The sequence below is a fragment of the Nerophis ophidion genome, linkage group LG29 (genome assembly GCF_033978795.1).
Source record: "Nerophis ophidion isolate RoL-2023_Sa linkage group LG29, RoL_Noph_v1.0, whole genome shotgun sequence".
Taxonomy (NCBI): Eukaryota; Metazoa; Chordata; class Actinopteri; order Syngnathiformes; family Syngnathidae; genus Nerophis; species Nerophis ophidion.
Window position 1 is genome coordinate 30202760 of NC_084639.1, and position 15952 is coordinate 30218711.

At 41.3% G+C, this 15952-nt stretch overlaps 2 protein-coding genes and 1 non-coding gene across 3 annotated transcripts in view; all 3 read left to right on the forward strand.

Moving 5' to 3' along the window:
• The window catches only part of LOC133546178 (gastrula zinc finger protein XlCGF57.1-like), a 206690-nt gene that overhangs the window by 22169 nt on the left and 168569 nt on the right, over positions 1 to 15952 (forward strand). The window lies entirely within an intron of this gene.
• On the forward strand, positions 2715 to 8723 carry LOC133546191 (oocyte zinc finger protein XlCOF22-like). The gene is made up of 2 exons (XM_061892084.1): positions 2715 to 2821; positions 6126 to 8723. The coding sequence occupies exon 2, from the start codon at positions 6132 to 6134 to the stop codon at positions 7677 to 7679; it is 1548 nt and encodes a 515-aa protein (XP_061748068.1). The 5' UTR covers positions 2715 to 2821; positions 6126 to 6131; the 3' UTR covers positions 7680 to 8723.
• Positions 15594 to 15666, forward strand: trnaf-gaa (transfer RNA phenylalanine (anticodon GAA)). The gene has a single exon. It is a non-coding gene; the product is annotated as a tRNA-Phe (tRNA).

Genomic DNA, 15952 nt, shown 5'->3' on the forward strand with positions numbered 1-15952 from the left:
GAATGGCATTGGTGAGACCACAAATGGAGAAAAGAAATCCTATCCCCAGAACTCCAGCCTCTGCAGCCATGGTGAGGAGGATTCAGGAGGAGAATGCTGGTGGCCTGTCTGCAGAGCCTGAAGTAAGTGTGTGATGCTGTTGATACATGTCTGCCACTCATGTCTTCTTAAAGAGAGACAGAAGTCTTAGTAAAATTCCTGATCTTTTCATTATTCTGGGTTGTGAACACCAGCAACAAGAAGAAGTGTGCGGACCCAAGATGGACAGGAAAACAACACGTATATCTGCAACACACACACACAGTAAAGCTCTGCCCCTCAAGTGTTGTATAGGCTAGTGGCTACAGGCCATGTGTTCAATGTGTTGTCTTCACTGCTATGTTTACTCTGTGTTCATGTTGTTCAGCTTGTGTTGTGCACCTCAATGGCTTACATTTCAAGTTCAACAAAATAAAAGTCAGTAGTTTCTAAAAAGCTTGCTTCACTTGCAAATTTGTTTCCACTCATATCTTGATTTTAATTGATTTTCTTTATTATGTTTAAAATAATACATTATAAATGTGCCATAACAAAGGTAAAGGGCAAAAATTAACCATATATATTGTTTATACTCCTTGTAATTGGAATAAGGTAAACATCTTTTCAGTATTTTAACATAAATTGTTTGCTTGTGAGGCATTAAAAGTCACAAAATGCAATGGGTCCATCAGACCCAAAAACACTGGCTGAGTAACAACAATATGGACACCACACAAGGGTTAATACTTATACACTAAACATGTAAAGGAGGAATTGGAAGTCTGGGACACTAAATAAGGCACACTTGGAAGTAATGAAGTTCATTGTGTGTGCAGTTGCAGCAGAAGTCCACAGGAGGGCGCACGTTCCCTCTTCATAAGTCTGGTTCTCTCTCTCTCTCTCTCTCTCTCTCTATTTCTATCTCTCTCTCTTTTTTTTTCACTCTCTTTGCCCCTCTCGCTCTCCCTCTCTCTATTTATATATATATATATATATATATATATATATATATATATATATATATATATATATATATATATATATATATATATATATATATATATATATATATATATATATATATATATATATATATATAGGGGCTTCACGGTGGCAGAGGGGTTAGTGCGTCTGCCTCACAATACGAAGGTCCTGCAGTCCTGGGTTCAAATCCAGGCTCGGGATCTTTCTGTGTGGAGTTTGCATGTTCTCCCCGTGAATGCGTGGGTTCCCTCCGGGTACTCCGGCTTCCTCCCACCTCCAAAGACATGCACCTGGGGATAGGTTGATTGGCAACACTAAATTGGCCCTAGTGTGTGAATGTTGTCTGTCTGTCTGTGTTGGCCCTGCGATGAGGTGGCGACTTGTCCAGGGTGTACCCCGCCTTCCGCCCGATTGTAGCTGAGATAGGCGCCAGCGCCCCCCGTGACCCCGAAAGGGAATAAGCGGTAGAAAATGGATGGATATATATATATAAATGTATATTTAATTCATACGCTAAACGTGTATTTAATATTTATACACTAAACACGTTTTTAATATTCATATATTCAATCCAATCCAATCCACTTTATTTATATAGCACATTTAAACAACAATAACGTTTCCAAAGTGCTGCACAGCCATGTTAAAAACAATATTATGCTCCACTAATGACTGAACAAAACAAAAAATGAATAAAAACAAAACCAATAAAAACAATATAAAAACAAATATGATTAAAAACTATTTTAAAGGGTAAAATCAATTAAAACAGTAAAATAAAAATCAAAGTGTATAAAAAACACAGAGGACAACAGAGGACAGAGGACCACACAACTCACATAGTGTTAAAAGCCAAAGAATAAAAGTGGGTGTTAAGACGAGACTTAAAACACTCCACTGTGGAAGCAGTTTGAACATGGAGGGGCAGAGTGTTCCAGAGCTTAGGGCCGACCACAGAGAAGGCCCTGTCTCCCCTGGTCTTAAGTCTGGTCTTGGGCACCACGACCTGGAACTGGCTCTCGGACCTCAGAGCGCGCGCAGGAATGTAAATTTGGATGAGGTCCGAGATATATTGAGGTGCCAGTCCATGTAAAGATTTAAAAACAAACAGCAATGTTTTAAAATCAATTCTAAAATGAACAGGGAGCCAGTGCAAACTCTGAAGAATTGGGGTTATATGCTGGCGTTTCCTGGCCCCTGTTAAAAGTCCTGCTGCCGCGTTCTGGACTAACTGCAACCGGGAGAGAGCTTTTTGGCTAATGCCAGCATAAAGTGCATTGCAGTAGTCCAGGCCACTTCAAATAAAAGCATGCACGACTTCTTCAAAAAGGTTAAAAAATAAAAACGGTTTAACCTTTACTAAAAGACGAAGGTGATAAAAACACGATTTTAAAATGCCTTTGACTTGTTTGTCTAGTTTAAAATGGCTGTCTATAGTGACGCCAAGGCTGGTGACTTTGGGACGCACATCATTTTGCAATGGTCCCAAGTCAGTGAGGGCCGGACCAAAAACTAAAATTTCCGTTTTTCCCTCATTCATTATTAAAAAATTCTGGGCTAACCAAGCCTTGACGTGGCATAGACAGTTAAGAAGGGGTGTCAGGGGGCCGTGGCCTTTTGAAATTGGCATATAAATTTGGCAGTCATCTGCATAAAAGTGATAAAACACTCCATGTTTCTTAAAGATATCTCCAAGAGGAAGGAAATAAAGAGCGAACAGGATGGGGCCTAAAATAGATCCTTGGGGGACACCACAGTAAAGCGGGGCAGAAGAGGAGGTGGCGTCCCCCAGCCTGACAGAGAAGGACCTCTCAGACAGGTAAGATCTGAACCACTGTAACGCAGTCCCCCTGACACCCACACAGTCTCTCAGGCGCTCTAAAAGAATTGTGTGGTCGACTGTGTCAAAGGCAGCTGTAAGATCTAAAAGCACTAAAATGGCAGAGTTGCCAGAATCAGACATTAAAAGCAAGTCATTAAAAACCTTTAAAAGTGCAGATTCAGTACTGTGCAAAGCTTTGTATCCAGACTGAAATGGATAGAAAGTGCTATTTTCATCTAAAAAAGGCTGCAGTTGTGCCAGAACACATTTCTCCAAAATATTTGACACAAAAGGTAATTTAGAAATGGGCCGATAATTTGACAAACTTGTCGGATCAAGACCTGTTTTTTTAATCAAAGGCTCAACAACAGCTCTTTTACAAAAGGAGGGGACACAGCCAGAAATCAAGCTGCTGTTGATGGTGTTCCTAACAGACAAATCTATAGTGTCCCAGATTTCTTTAAAAAAGCGAGGGGGGACTGGGTCTGTGGGACATGACGAGGGTTTTAGCTTGCCGACTATTCCTGTAAGTTCAGGCATGGACACAGGCTCAAAGTGACAGAACACAGTCGAGCACTGAGTGGCCACATTAAAACTTAATGGAAAACGAGAAAGATTTGCCCGAATAGAAGCAACCTTATCATTAAAAAAGGAGAGAAATTTTTCACAAGTTCCACTTGTCATCTCCAGTGAAGTGGCTGGATTTGGTTTAAGAACATTACTAATAGTATTAAAAAGAACACGTGGCTTACTGATGCTATTTAAAATGAAGTCTGACAAATATTTTGTTTTCTCAGCTTTAACCACACTTTGATAATTTCAACAGTTTTCTTTTAAAATTTGATAGGAGACTTCCAAGTGATCCCCTTTCCACTTGTGCTCCGCCCTTCGCCACTCAAGCCGAGCTGTGCTTGTGCTTTCATTGAGCCAAGGTTCCTGTTTTAGTTTGGGACGTATAGCTCTGAGGGGCGCTATACTATCCAGAATCTTAGAACATGTCGAAAGAAAAGAGTACATCAATTGTTGAGTGTCTGCAGGGTGTGATATACTCTGCATGGACAAAGGAGAAAAGGTGGCTGCGGTGTCAGACCTAATAACACGCGCATGACGCACGGCAAGCGGCTTTACATCAGGTTCAAAAGTTAAATGAAACATAACAGGACTGTGATCACTGAACACCGCATCACCAATAACAACATTGTCAACAATAAAACCATAAGACAGTATGAGGTCTAGTGTATGCCTGCGTTCATGTGTAGAACCACACACAGACTGTACAAAGTTAAAAGAGTCAATGACATTCAGGAAGCTCCTGGATAAAGGTTTGTCTGGGCAGCAGGTGTGAATATTAAAATCACCAACAATTAAGACACGATCGTATTTGGGCAGGATTTCGGCCAGAAATTGAGAAAAGTCATTTATAAAGTCTTTGTGGTACTTGGGTGGTGGATATACGACGACACACAGGACGACACCAGAAAGACCCAGTTCAAACATGCATAGTTCCAAGCTTGAAAAGGAGGATTGCAGGCGGATCTGACGGCATTTAAAGTCATTTTTAAAAACCACTGCTAATCCTCCTCCTTTTCAGCCGGACGACCGCGGAGAATTAAAATAGGAACACTCCGGAGGCAGAAGTTCATTAAGAGCGGCGGACTCACCAACTCTCAGCCATGTTTCTGTCAAACAGAGGAGGTCCAGTCCGCGGGAGACCAATAAATCCTTCAGGATACATTTTTTGTTGGTCAATGATCTTGCGTTAACAAGACTGAACTTAACGGGGGCCGGCTCGTCCAAAGCCGCTGCTAATCCAGGTGGGGCCCGACACAGAGCCCGCAGGTGGCGGGAATTCACGCCGCGTCTCCGGGGGCGGGGACAGCAGGAGCGAGGCGGGCGAGCTTCCCTCTGCAGACCGACAACAGGCACAATCCAGGACCCGGAGGGATCCAGCGAACGCGGGTGCAGGAAGAGACCAGGTACCGGACCATACTTCCTTCGGGAAGCCACGGAAAGGCGGGCCAGGAGTGCCCTAACTCTCACCAGCTGGCCGCCACGTTTGCTGCGGCGCCGGTGGCGCTTTCGCCGGGGGGGAGGAGCCAGTGGGCGAACAAGGAAAGGAGGAATCCGGCCAGGTGAGAACGCTGACTTGGACGTCGAAAAACCAACGTCCAAGATGATCATGTCCGTGTGAGAGGGACACAGATCCAACAGCGTTTGGCGATCATACACCAACAGTGAGTTGACAGGGACAACAAAAAACGTGAACAGCACAAAAACAAACAGAACTGACAGCGAGAGACGGCAGGCCACAGCACACACTGGCGCCATCTTGGATTGTTATAACTGCGGCCCATCCATCCATCCATCCATTTTCTACCGCATATTCCCTTTTGGGGTCGCGGGGGGGCGCTGGCGCCTATCTCAGCTACAATCGGGCGGAAGGCGGGGTACACCCTGGACAAGTCGCCACCTCATCACAGAGCCAACACAAATAGACAGACAACATTCACACTCACATTCACACACTAGGGCCAATTTAGTGTTGCCAATCGACCTATCCCCAGGTGCATGTCTTTGGAAGTGGGAGGAAGCCGGAGTACCCGGAGGGAACCCACGCATTCACGGGGAGAACATGCAAACTCCACACAGAAAGATCCCGAGCCTGGATTTGAACCCAGGACTGCAGGACCTTTGTATTGTGAGGCAGACGCACTAACCCCTCTTCCACCGTGAAGCACTAATATTAATAAGGTAAACAAGTTATCTTTTGAAGGTGTAGTCAGTAATCTGATTACTTCTTCCCAGTTTAACTGTGGTGACACTTTTGAAATGAAAGCAAAACAGATGTCATCTTTCTTGGCCAACATGTTGACTGTGCTCATGCTTCTTTTATAACAGACATGTCTCTAAAGATGAATGTGAAAATGACTTTAATTATTGTCCACCAGCAGGGGGAGCTCATCACTAGTACTACTGCGTGGAGGCTGCCATGTGGTACATTATTTCCTGTGTGTGTATGACTTATTCAGAGGGAGAACAGCACACTTTCATGTATGGCGTCTACCATTAAGGATTGCAGGAATGACTTTTAGGATGTTTTTATATGAATAAGGTGGATTGGATGTTGGCCTGGGAAGGCTTTCCTCTGAAGGTCTTCTTCATGTGTCAGCTGGAAGTACCCTGACTGCTGTGAGGGGAAACTGATGAGATTGTGAGATCATATGTTGGTGCAGGAAAATGTCTCATGTGACTGAGCAAAGTTAGTCTTTTTAAAGAATGTTTGTTTTCTCCTGTCCCGCAGACCTCAATGAAGCACATCGTCCTCGTGAGCAGGAGGATGAACCACAGTCCTCCAACATACATGAGGAAGAAGAGGTACCACATTCCCAACATATCAAAGAGGGAGGAGAGGAGCCACAATCCCCCCCCCCCCCCCCACATTAAAGAGGAAGACGAGACGCCACAGACCCATAATGTTAAACTGACCCTTCACATTAAAGGGCAAGCGGAGGACCCACTGATCTCACACATCAAAAATGAAGAGGAGGACCCACTGACCCCTCACTTTAAGGAGCAAGAGAACCTGCTGACCCCTCACATTAAAAAGGAAGAGATGGACCCACAGACCCCCTACTTTAAAGAGGAAGAGGAGGACCAAGAGGCGCCGCACATTAAAGAGGAAGAGGAGGAAGAGGGCATCAGTCAGCCTAAATGGTTGGAGGAGTTCCCAGTGACTGGTGTCCCTGTGAAGAGTGAAGATGATGAGGTGAAAGGTGAAAGTGAGGAGAGGGGAGGGGGGGAGCCTCCAAGCAGCAGCTCAACACAACACATGACAACAGAAGCTGATGGAGACCACTGTGGAGGATCACAAGCAGACAAGCTCTTAGCTCCACTATCAGATAGTGAGGACACAACGTCACACTCTCCTGACACTGATGATGAAGACTCTAAAGATGATAAGACATGTCACACTGACAACACTCACTTCACATCTTCTCTCTGTCACAAAACCTTTAAATACCATAGTTATCTGAAAGTACACGTGAGAACACACACTGGAGAAAAACCTTTTTCCTGTTCAATCTGCGGTAAAGGTTTTACAGAAAGTCAACATTTGAAAAGACACATGCGAACACACACTGGAGAAAAACCTTTTTCCTGTTCAACCTGTGGTAAAGGTTTTACACAAAGTACAGATGTGAAAGTACACATGAGAACACACACTGGTGAAAAACCTTATGTCTGTTCAATCCGTGGTAAAGGTTTTACACAAAGTCCATATTTAAAAGTACACATCAGCATACACACAGCTGAAAAACCTTATGTCTGTTCAATCTGCGGTAAAGGTTTTACACAAAGTCAATATTTGAAAGTACACATGAGCACACACACTGGTGAAAAAACTTTTTCCTGTTCAATATGTGGTAAAGGTTTTACACAAAGTCAGGATGTGAAAGTACACAAGAGAACACACACTGGTGAAAAAACATTTTCCTGTTCAATCTGTGGTAAAGGTTTTACACAAAGTCAATATTTGAACCTACACATGAGAAGACACACTGGTGAAAAACGTTTTTTCTGTTCAACCTGTGGTAAAGGTTTTACAAAACGTCAAGATGTGAAAGTACACACTGGTGAAAAACCTGTTTCTTGTTCAATCTGTGGTAAAGGTTTTACACAAAGTCTATATTTGAAAGTGCACATGAGAACACACACTGGAGAAAAATCACATTCATGTTCAATCTGCAACAGAAGCTTTTGTCAACGATCAAAGCTTGTAGCACACATGAGAAGACACCCAGGAGAGAAAGTGTTGAGTTGCAGTGTGTGTGGTGAAAGATTGTCTTCTAAGTAGCAGTGTAAGAAACACAAGTGTGCTGGTGAGAACAGCAGCAGCAAATGAAACTGCAGGATTTGAAATAAACTGTCCAGACTTTCATTTTGACTTTCTAACAACATCAGCACATATAACATGTGTGACATTGTTGTTTGTCTAACAATCTGTTTAATATGATCTTTACATTTATTGCTGAGATATTTTATGACAGTGCTTTTTTCAGTCAAATACATGCATAAATATGCAACATTGTGTACTTTTATTAAAACATGGACAGAACAATTTGAGTAAAAAGGTGGGAATAAACAGTACGGGACATATTTTACATGCAATAATCATTTAATGGGTGTATATATATAAATATATGTATATGTGTGTACGTATATATGTGTGTATGTATATGCATATATATTCAGCATACAATTTTAGACTTATTCATATGAAATATTGAAGTATTACATATTTGTATTTGTAATTGTTAATAATCCCATAGATTATCACCTTTATATGATATACATATGTACTGGTTCACATCTGAAACATCTTCTGGACCACTTCAGGAAGCATATTATTATTTACTTTATACATCATTTAAACAGTTGTCTTTTATACAATTGTAAAATGTGTGACTTTTTCAATCATCTCTTGGGTCTCTATAATCTATTTTATTCATTATCCTTATTACGATTGTGTATTATGATTGTGTTGTGATTGTTTTATATGTATGTCCCCAGACCTTTATGCAATATAAAAGTGAGAGAAAATGTCTGAATTGTTTGTGGAAGGATGGCTTTGTTTTTACTTACATTTGTGGATACATCAAATAAATCCAGTATTGTGTTTTAAATATTTTTATGTTTTTTTTTGTTTTTTTAACATCCCCAAAACAACATCAATATCAGTCAAAGTTTGGAGTGTCAGACAAAAGCCAATATTGTACATCATCCCACAGAGATTTACTTTGCATACATTCTTAAAATAAACTGTTTATTTTGTTTCCCTATCACAAAAACAAACAAGTGTTGTCGTCAATTGCAAAACAACATCCTAAAAAATATTTTAAGTGGTTAATTATGTTTTTTTTTTTTATAAATTAACTCCTTTGCCTTAGGAAGAATGGAAACTTTCAAGTTATGAGTTTTGTTTTGTTCCAGAGAACATACAGTAAAGAAGAAATAGTAAATAATTAAAAAGAATGATATACTGTAATTAAAATATTTTGAATGAAAGCCTTTTTAATTTTGTAATATTTTTAATTGCAGGTTGCACCTAATGAAATCTTCAAATAATAAAATACTTCTATCAGTCAATAAGTGCATCAGCGACCAAATGCCTTTTTCAAACCATTGCTGTACAAAGATGGATTTGTTTCTCATTTTAATATAAGAACAATTCCATAGTGGAGTATTGTGTGTGATGAAGTTGTGTTTGTAAATTAGTTTCCAGTACAACAACACTTGCTGGTAGGGATGGGTACTGTTCACTTCTAATTCCATGTTTTATGTGTTATATATGTCAATATATTGTGTGTTTGTATTTTGCCAACATGGTAGAATCACATGATAGGCAGGTTGTATCATGTTTTTCTGTCACCTTGAGGAAATGGCATAAAGAGGAAGATGACAATATAATGTCACTTGGACAATGATGTACAGAACAGAGGAGATGTATTTCATTTTTATTTTTGCTTTTAGGTGATTTTTTTTTTAAATTATTATTTCACAAAACCTCTCCATTATCCAGCTATGGATTTCTGGTAGCTGGTAAAAAAGAGATGGAAGAGGATAAGGAGGGGATGTATGAGGAAGGTATGGACATGGATAGGACTAGAGGGGGGAGAGGAAAGAAGGGGAGAGGAGGTCATGAAGGAAAGTAGCGCACTAAAAGAGTAGAAAGGATGAAAAAGATGATGGTAGATAATTGCAAGATTATATAAAAATTGAAGTCAGATCAAGACATGAAGGATATTAGTTTGATGACACTGGTTAAGAGATGAAAGAAGGACATTGGAGAGGTGGAGATGGCCAAAGGGCTAAAGGACGGAAGTCTTTGGACTAAATGTAAAAATGGAGAGTAAAAGAACAAAGCAGTGCGATTGCAAAAGCTGTGCAATAAGGTAATAAAGGAAAGAATGGAAGTGGGAGAATGAAAGGGGGCCAGAGGAGTCGTGACAGGAATCCCAAGAGCAGAACATTTAGAAGATTTGAAAAGAGAAATGAAAGGGGGAACTGTCACAATGATGAAGAGATTAATGGCATTTAGAAATGGAGAAAAGATGGAGAGCGAATCTGTGCTTGTGCAGTTTGTCCAGGAAGTCCTCATGGTAGGGTTTTTAAGCTTTTAGGTTAGAACTTACGTGCCACCCCCAGTACCTTGTTTCAAGTGCCAACACTCTGGGCACATAGTAGTGTGTGTCATGCCAAGATGAGATGTGGACGGTGTGGAGGGGAGCAGGAATATGGACAATGTGGAAAATAATGGTGACTGGGAACAATTTATGGAAATAACAGACATGATATTAAAGGAAGTGGATACAAATCAAGTTATTGTGCAAATGAATGTAGATGTTACAAAGTGCATAATGGAAGCAGCCAAATAGAGCATACCAAGGAGTAGAATAGGGAGAAGAAGGAAGATGGTGGACACATGTGTGACACTTACAATTAGTAGTCACAATTGTTTTGCAAAATGAATGTGGAAATATAGTATCCTAATCTAGTTGGAGGTATTTTCATACCTAAAGTAACAGTTAAAGGCCTACTGAAAGCCACTACTACCCACCACTCAGTCTGATAGTTTATATATCAATGATGAAATATTAACATTGCAACACATGCCAATACGGCCGCTTTAGTTTACTAAATTGCAATTTTAAATTTCCCGCCAAGTGTCGTGTTGAAAACGTCGCGGTATGATGACTCGTATGATGACGCGTGCGTTTGACGTCTCGGGTTGTAGTGGACATTATTTTCCAGCCTCATCCCAGCTCTAAGTAGTCTGCTTTAATCGCATAATTACACAGTATTCTGGACATCTGTGTTGCTGAATCTTTTGCAATTTGTTCAATTAATAATGGAGAAGTCAAAGTAGAAAGATGGAGGTGGGAAGCTTTTAGCCTTTAGCCACACAAACATAGCCGGTGTTTTCTTGTTTACATTCCCGGAGGTGAAGCTTTACTATGGATCAGAGTGGTCAAGCGAACATGGATCTCGACCACATGTCAACCGGCAGGTTTCGGTGAGAAAATTGTGCTAATAAGTTGGCTCTTACCGTAGTTATGAGCGGAGCCAGCGTCGTCCTGCAGCTGCTGCAGCGACTATTAACTCCTCCCACGAACACACTGGCCGTCACCACACCCGTGGCCACACCCCTCTGACTTTCAGGTACTGTATAATCTCACTAAAACACTAGCAACACAGTAGGCAGATAAGGGATTTTCCAGAATTATCCTAGTAAATGTGTCTAATAACATCTGAATCGCTCTCACTGCAATCGCCTTTTTTTTTCTAGTCCTTCACTCTGAATTTCATCATCCACAAATCTTTCATCCTCGCTCAAATTAATGGGGAAATCATCGTTTTCTCGGTTCGATAAGCTCTAGCTGCTGCTGGCTATGATTGTAAACAATGTTCAGATGTGAGGAGCCCTACAACCCGTGACGTCACGCGCACATCGTCTGCTACTTCCGGTACAGGCAAGGCTTTTTTATTAGCGACCAAAAGTTGCGAACTTTATCGTCGATGTCCTTTTTCTTTCTTTTCTTAGTTTATTTCGAATATGAATATTTACAACACAATACAATACGGACAATACAATATTACCTCACATTTCATCAGGAGTAGGAAAAAGCAAATCTTATTTAATCCTACCCCTTTCCCACTTCAGAGCGCCCACAAATACATACATACATACATCTACTCACCCTCTTTACAGCAGAATATCAAAATGACATCCGTGAATAAGCAATACAACGGTTCTGTTACATGCAATTAACTAATCCAGTCGTTACCAACATACTGAGATGAAGAATATCTTATTTTCAATAAGGTTGAAAGTGTTTCTCATAATTCTTCTTCTTTGTACTTTGTAAGCACTATCAATTTAAACATCTTCTTAAAATGGATCATATCAGTAAAATGTTTAATTTCTTTACTTAATTCATTCCATAATTTAATTCCACATACTGATATGCTAAAGGTTTCAAGTGTTGTATGTGCATGTTTTAAATTAGATTTTCCTCTAAGGTTATATTTGTTCTCTACTAAATCCTTTCAGCAAAAATATGGCAATATGGTGAAATGATGAAGTATGACACAGAATGGACCTGCTAGCCCCGTTTAAATAAGAACATCTCATTTCAGTAGGCCTTTAAAACTCTGATTGTTAAGACCTTTTCTAGGTATAGTCAGGTAAGAAAATGTGTAATTGTAATTGATTTATAGTGACAGTGACTATCTAGAAAAAAGAAAGCAGCAATATTAAAAGGAGGCCATGTCAGGATACAGTAAAACATGTCAAGTGAAGAGGTTTATTCAAGCAACAGTAGACATGTTTAATAAAAGAGTCAGGCCACACCCTGCCATGAGAAGACAATCAAGCACTTTGTGTCTTCTTTTTATTCCTCTAAAAGAGAACAGGACACATGATTGGGAACACTAGGACCAGGCTACTCAGTGCGAGGCCTGTAACATGAGCACTGAAGTGAACACTAGGACCAGGCTACTCAGTGCGAGGCCTGTAACATGAGCACTGAAGTGAACACTAGGACCAGGCTACTCAGTGCGAGGCCTGTAACATGAGCACTGAAGTGAACACTAGGACCAGGCTACTCAGTGCGAGGCCTGTAACATGAGCACTGAAGTGAACACTAGGACCAGGCTACTCAGTGCGAGGCCTGTAACATGAGCACTGAAGTGAACACTAGGACCAGGCTACTCAGTGCGAGGCCTGTAACATGAGCACTGAAGTGAACACTAGGACCAGGCTACTCAGTGCGAGGCCTGTAACATGAGCACTGAAGTGAACACTAGGACCAGGCTACTCAGTGCGAGGCCTGTAACATGAGCACTGAAGTGAACACTAGGACCAGGCTACTCAGTGCGAGGCCTGTAACATGAGCACTGAAGTGAACACTAGGACCAGGCTACTCAGTGCGAGGCCTGTAACATGAGCACTGAAGTGAACACTAGGACCAGGCTACTCAGTGCGAGGCCTGTAACATGAGCACTGAAGTGAACACTAGGACCAGGCTACTCAGTGCGAGGCCTGTAACATGAGCACTGAAGTGAACACTAGGACCAGGCTACTCAGTGCGAGGCCTGTAACATGAGCACTGAAGTGAACACTAGGACCAGGCTACTCAGTGCGAGGCCTGTAACATGAGCACTGAAGTGAACACTAGGACCAGGCTACTCAGTGCGAGGCCTGTAACATGAGCACTGAAGTGAACACTAGGACCAGGCTACTCAGTGCGAGGCCTGTAACATGAGCACTGAAGTGAACACTAGGACCAGGCTACTCAGTGCGAGGCCTGTAACATGAGCACTGAAGTGAACACTAGGACCAGGCTACTCAGTGCGAGGCCTGTAACATGAGCACTGAAGTGAACACTAGGACCAGGCTACTCAGTGCGAGGCCTGTAACATGAGCACTGAAGTGAACACTAGGACCAGGCTACTCAGTGCGAGGCCTGTAACATGAGCACTGAAGTGAACACTAGGACCAGGCTACTCAGTGCGAGGTCTGTAACATGAGCACTGAAGTGAACACTAGGACCAGGCTACTCAGTGCGAGGCCTGTAACATGAGCACTGAAGTGCCTTGATCGCACACGTGGCTCACTCTTGGGGATACTGCAAATCTTACTTTCAATCCCAAACCCAGTCAAAACTAAACAAACATGTTTTGGGTGGAGAGCAGCGTTTTGTTTGGACCAGCAATATGTAGCTGTATTGACAAGTATGGCAAGTACCGACAGCCTTTGTGACAAAAGCAAAAGGGGAAAAGAGGCGCCCTATGCTGGGAGCGTCGCCAAAAGCTTATGTAACTGTTGTGGGTCAGCACAATGATGAGACTTGTTCCACTGTTCTCAGCTTTATTTATTTTCCTTCCAACCTGCGGGCGACAATCTTACGCCCTCAGCCATGTAGAACTTTTCTGTGTAAATATACATCTTTAACAATTTACAATGAAAAAGACAGATACTATTCAAACTAAATACAGGTTACAGGACTGCTAAGTGAAGTCTTTGCAGAAATGTAAAGAAGATAGCTGGAGTTGCCTGCATAAGGACTTGAACCCTGGACCCTCAGATTAAAAGTGTGATGCTCTGCTGTCTGAGCTACCCAGTCCCTCTTCAAACCTGATTTGCCCAACATCTAAGAGAACAGCCATATTGGCAACCTCAGATGAACGTGGATTAGTTAGGATGTTCAGTGACAAGCTGGGAACTGTCAAAGCTCAACTCACCAATTTCTTGAACACAAACCTCATTATTGACAATTAAGACACTTTTACATCCTCATCAAGTAAGAAGGTTTTGACCAAAAAAGAAGCTACTCTCCCGAAGTTGGAGCCAAATGCCTTGGGGACACAAGTTTAATAGTCAGTTGAGACAAATAGTCAGCTACTTTTTTTAAAGTCCAATTAACAGCAACATGGCTGAACAAGGTACACAACAGGGTATTTAAACAGGATGGTTTCAAAGGGTTTCAGGCAGGTTACATGAAGTTTAATTGTATGCAATATTCCTAACATTTATGGTAGTAAAACATTCTTCAATGACGTGGCCTCATTTTGGTATATTTTTAATTACATCTGCGGTCCCCTCCAAGGTTTCTCATTGTCATCCCATTGGGTTGAGTTTTTTCTTGCCCTGATTTGGGATCTGAGCCCAGGATGTTGTTGTGGCTTGTGCAGCCCTTTGAGACACTTGTGATTTAGGTCAACTAAGTCAACTTTGATTGTTTGATAATAAAGTGACTCAAACATCAGAGTAAGTATGAGGTGATGCTAACCTTCGATAGCTCAGTTGGTAAGGCGGAGGACTGTAGTTGCTCATGCTGAAATACTTAGGTTGCAGGTTCAAATCCGGCTCGAAGGATTACTCTTTTTTTTTTATTATTAAATCAAGATAAACAACACAAGATACACTTACAATTAGTGCACCAACCCAAAAACATCCCTCCCTCATTCTCACTCATTCATACATTACATTTCTGTGTGACGTGGTTCAAATAAGAATCCAAATAATGTCTTACATCCTGAGGATGTAAACTGTGTGTTGTTTTGGCGTAAGATGTTTACGAAACACAACCTGTCTTACAGTAAGATGTTTCTTTCTGTAGGGATAGTGATGCAATGGATTATGTGTCTCACTACAGACTAGAAGATTCTAGGTTCAACTCCTAGCCAGCCTGCTGTTGTTTGTTAACTCAACTGAAACAGTATTCTGTACAATTTTGGGGGGAAGTTATTTTGCTTTTTTTTTTTTTTTTAAATATATTAACTGAAATATGTGTTTTTTTTCTCTTTATTATTGCGAATGTATAACTGGTAGTTGTATCTGTTCTTATACCGTTTAAACTACCTTTCTTCTAAGCATGGTTCATCTACACTTGAAGACTTAATTATTAGCCTGCTAAGAACTTTTGAACATTTCTGAAAAATCTGCCAAATGTTTGCAATAATCATAACATTCTCGGTAGTAAAACATTCTTCAGAAGCATTTTGGTACATTTTTTAGAGACCCTGACATGCTCAGTCATGGAGCGTAAGACATTCTTTTTGAGCTTCCGGGACTCAAGTACCTGTTCTGCTGACCAATACTAGGCTTTGAGACCCCTTGGAAAGACCTCCTTCCACCCCTCAAAAGTCACCAATAGGGCAGACCTTGGTTACATTTGAATGTGTAAACCCATGAAGATGTTGTATAGGTGAAATAGCTCAGTTGGGAGAGCGTCAGACTGAAGTTCTGAAGGTCCCTGGTTCGATCCCGGGTTTCAGCACAACTCGCTGAGTTTCTGAATCAAATCTTCTTACTAAAAAGCCTTCTGTGGCTCTTACAATACTGAAATGGTCTCCCTGACCTGCCAGCCTTGCAGGTGGAATCCTAGTATCAGTAGTGACACACCTTTCCTCTCTTTTTAATTTGGACAACTGTTACGTGGTTTAACAGTGTATCGTTCCTTAAGCCAATGTTTGGTCTTTAACTGAGCCTTCCATCGGGCTGTTTCAAACACAAATGTGTTGCCTTAAGGGTTTGTCTTGGACTGTATAACTTGAAACTGAGAG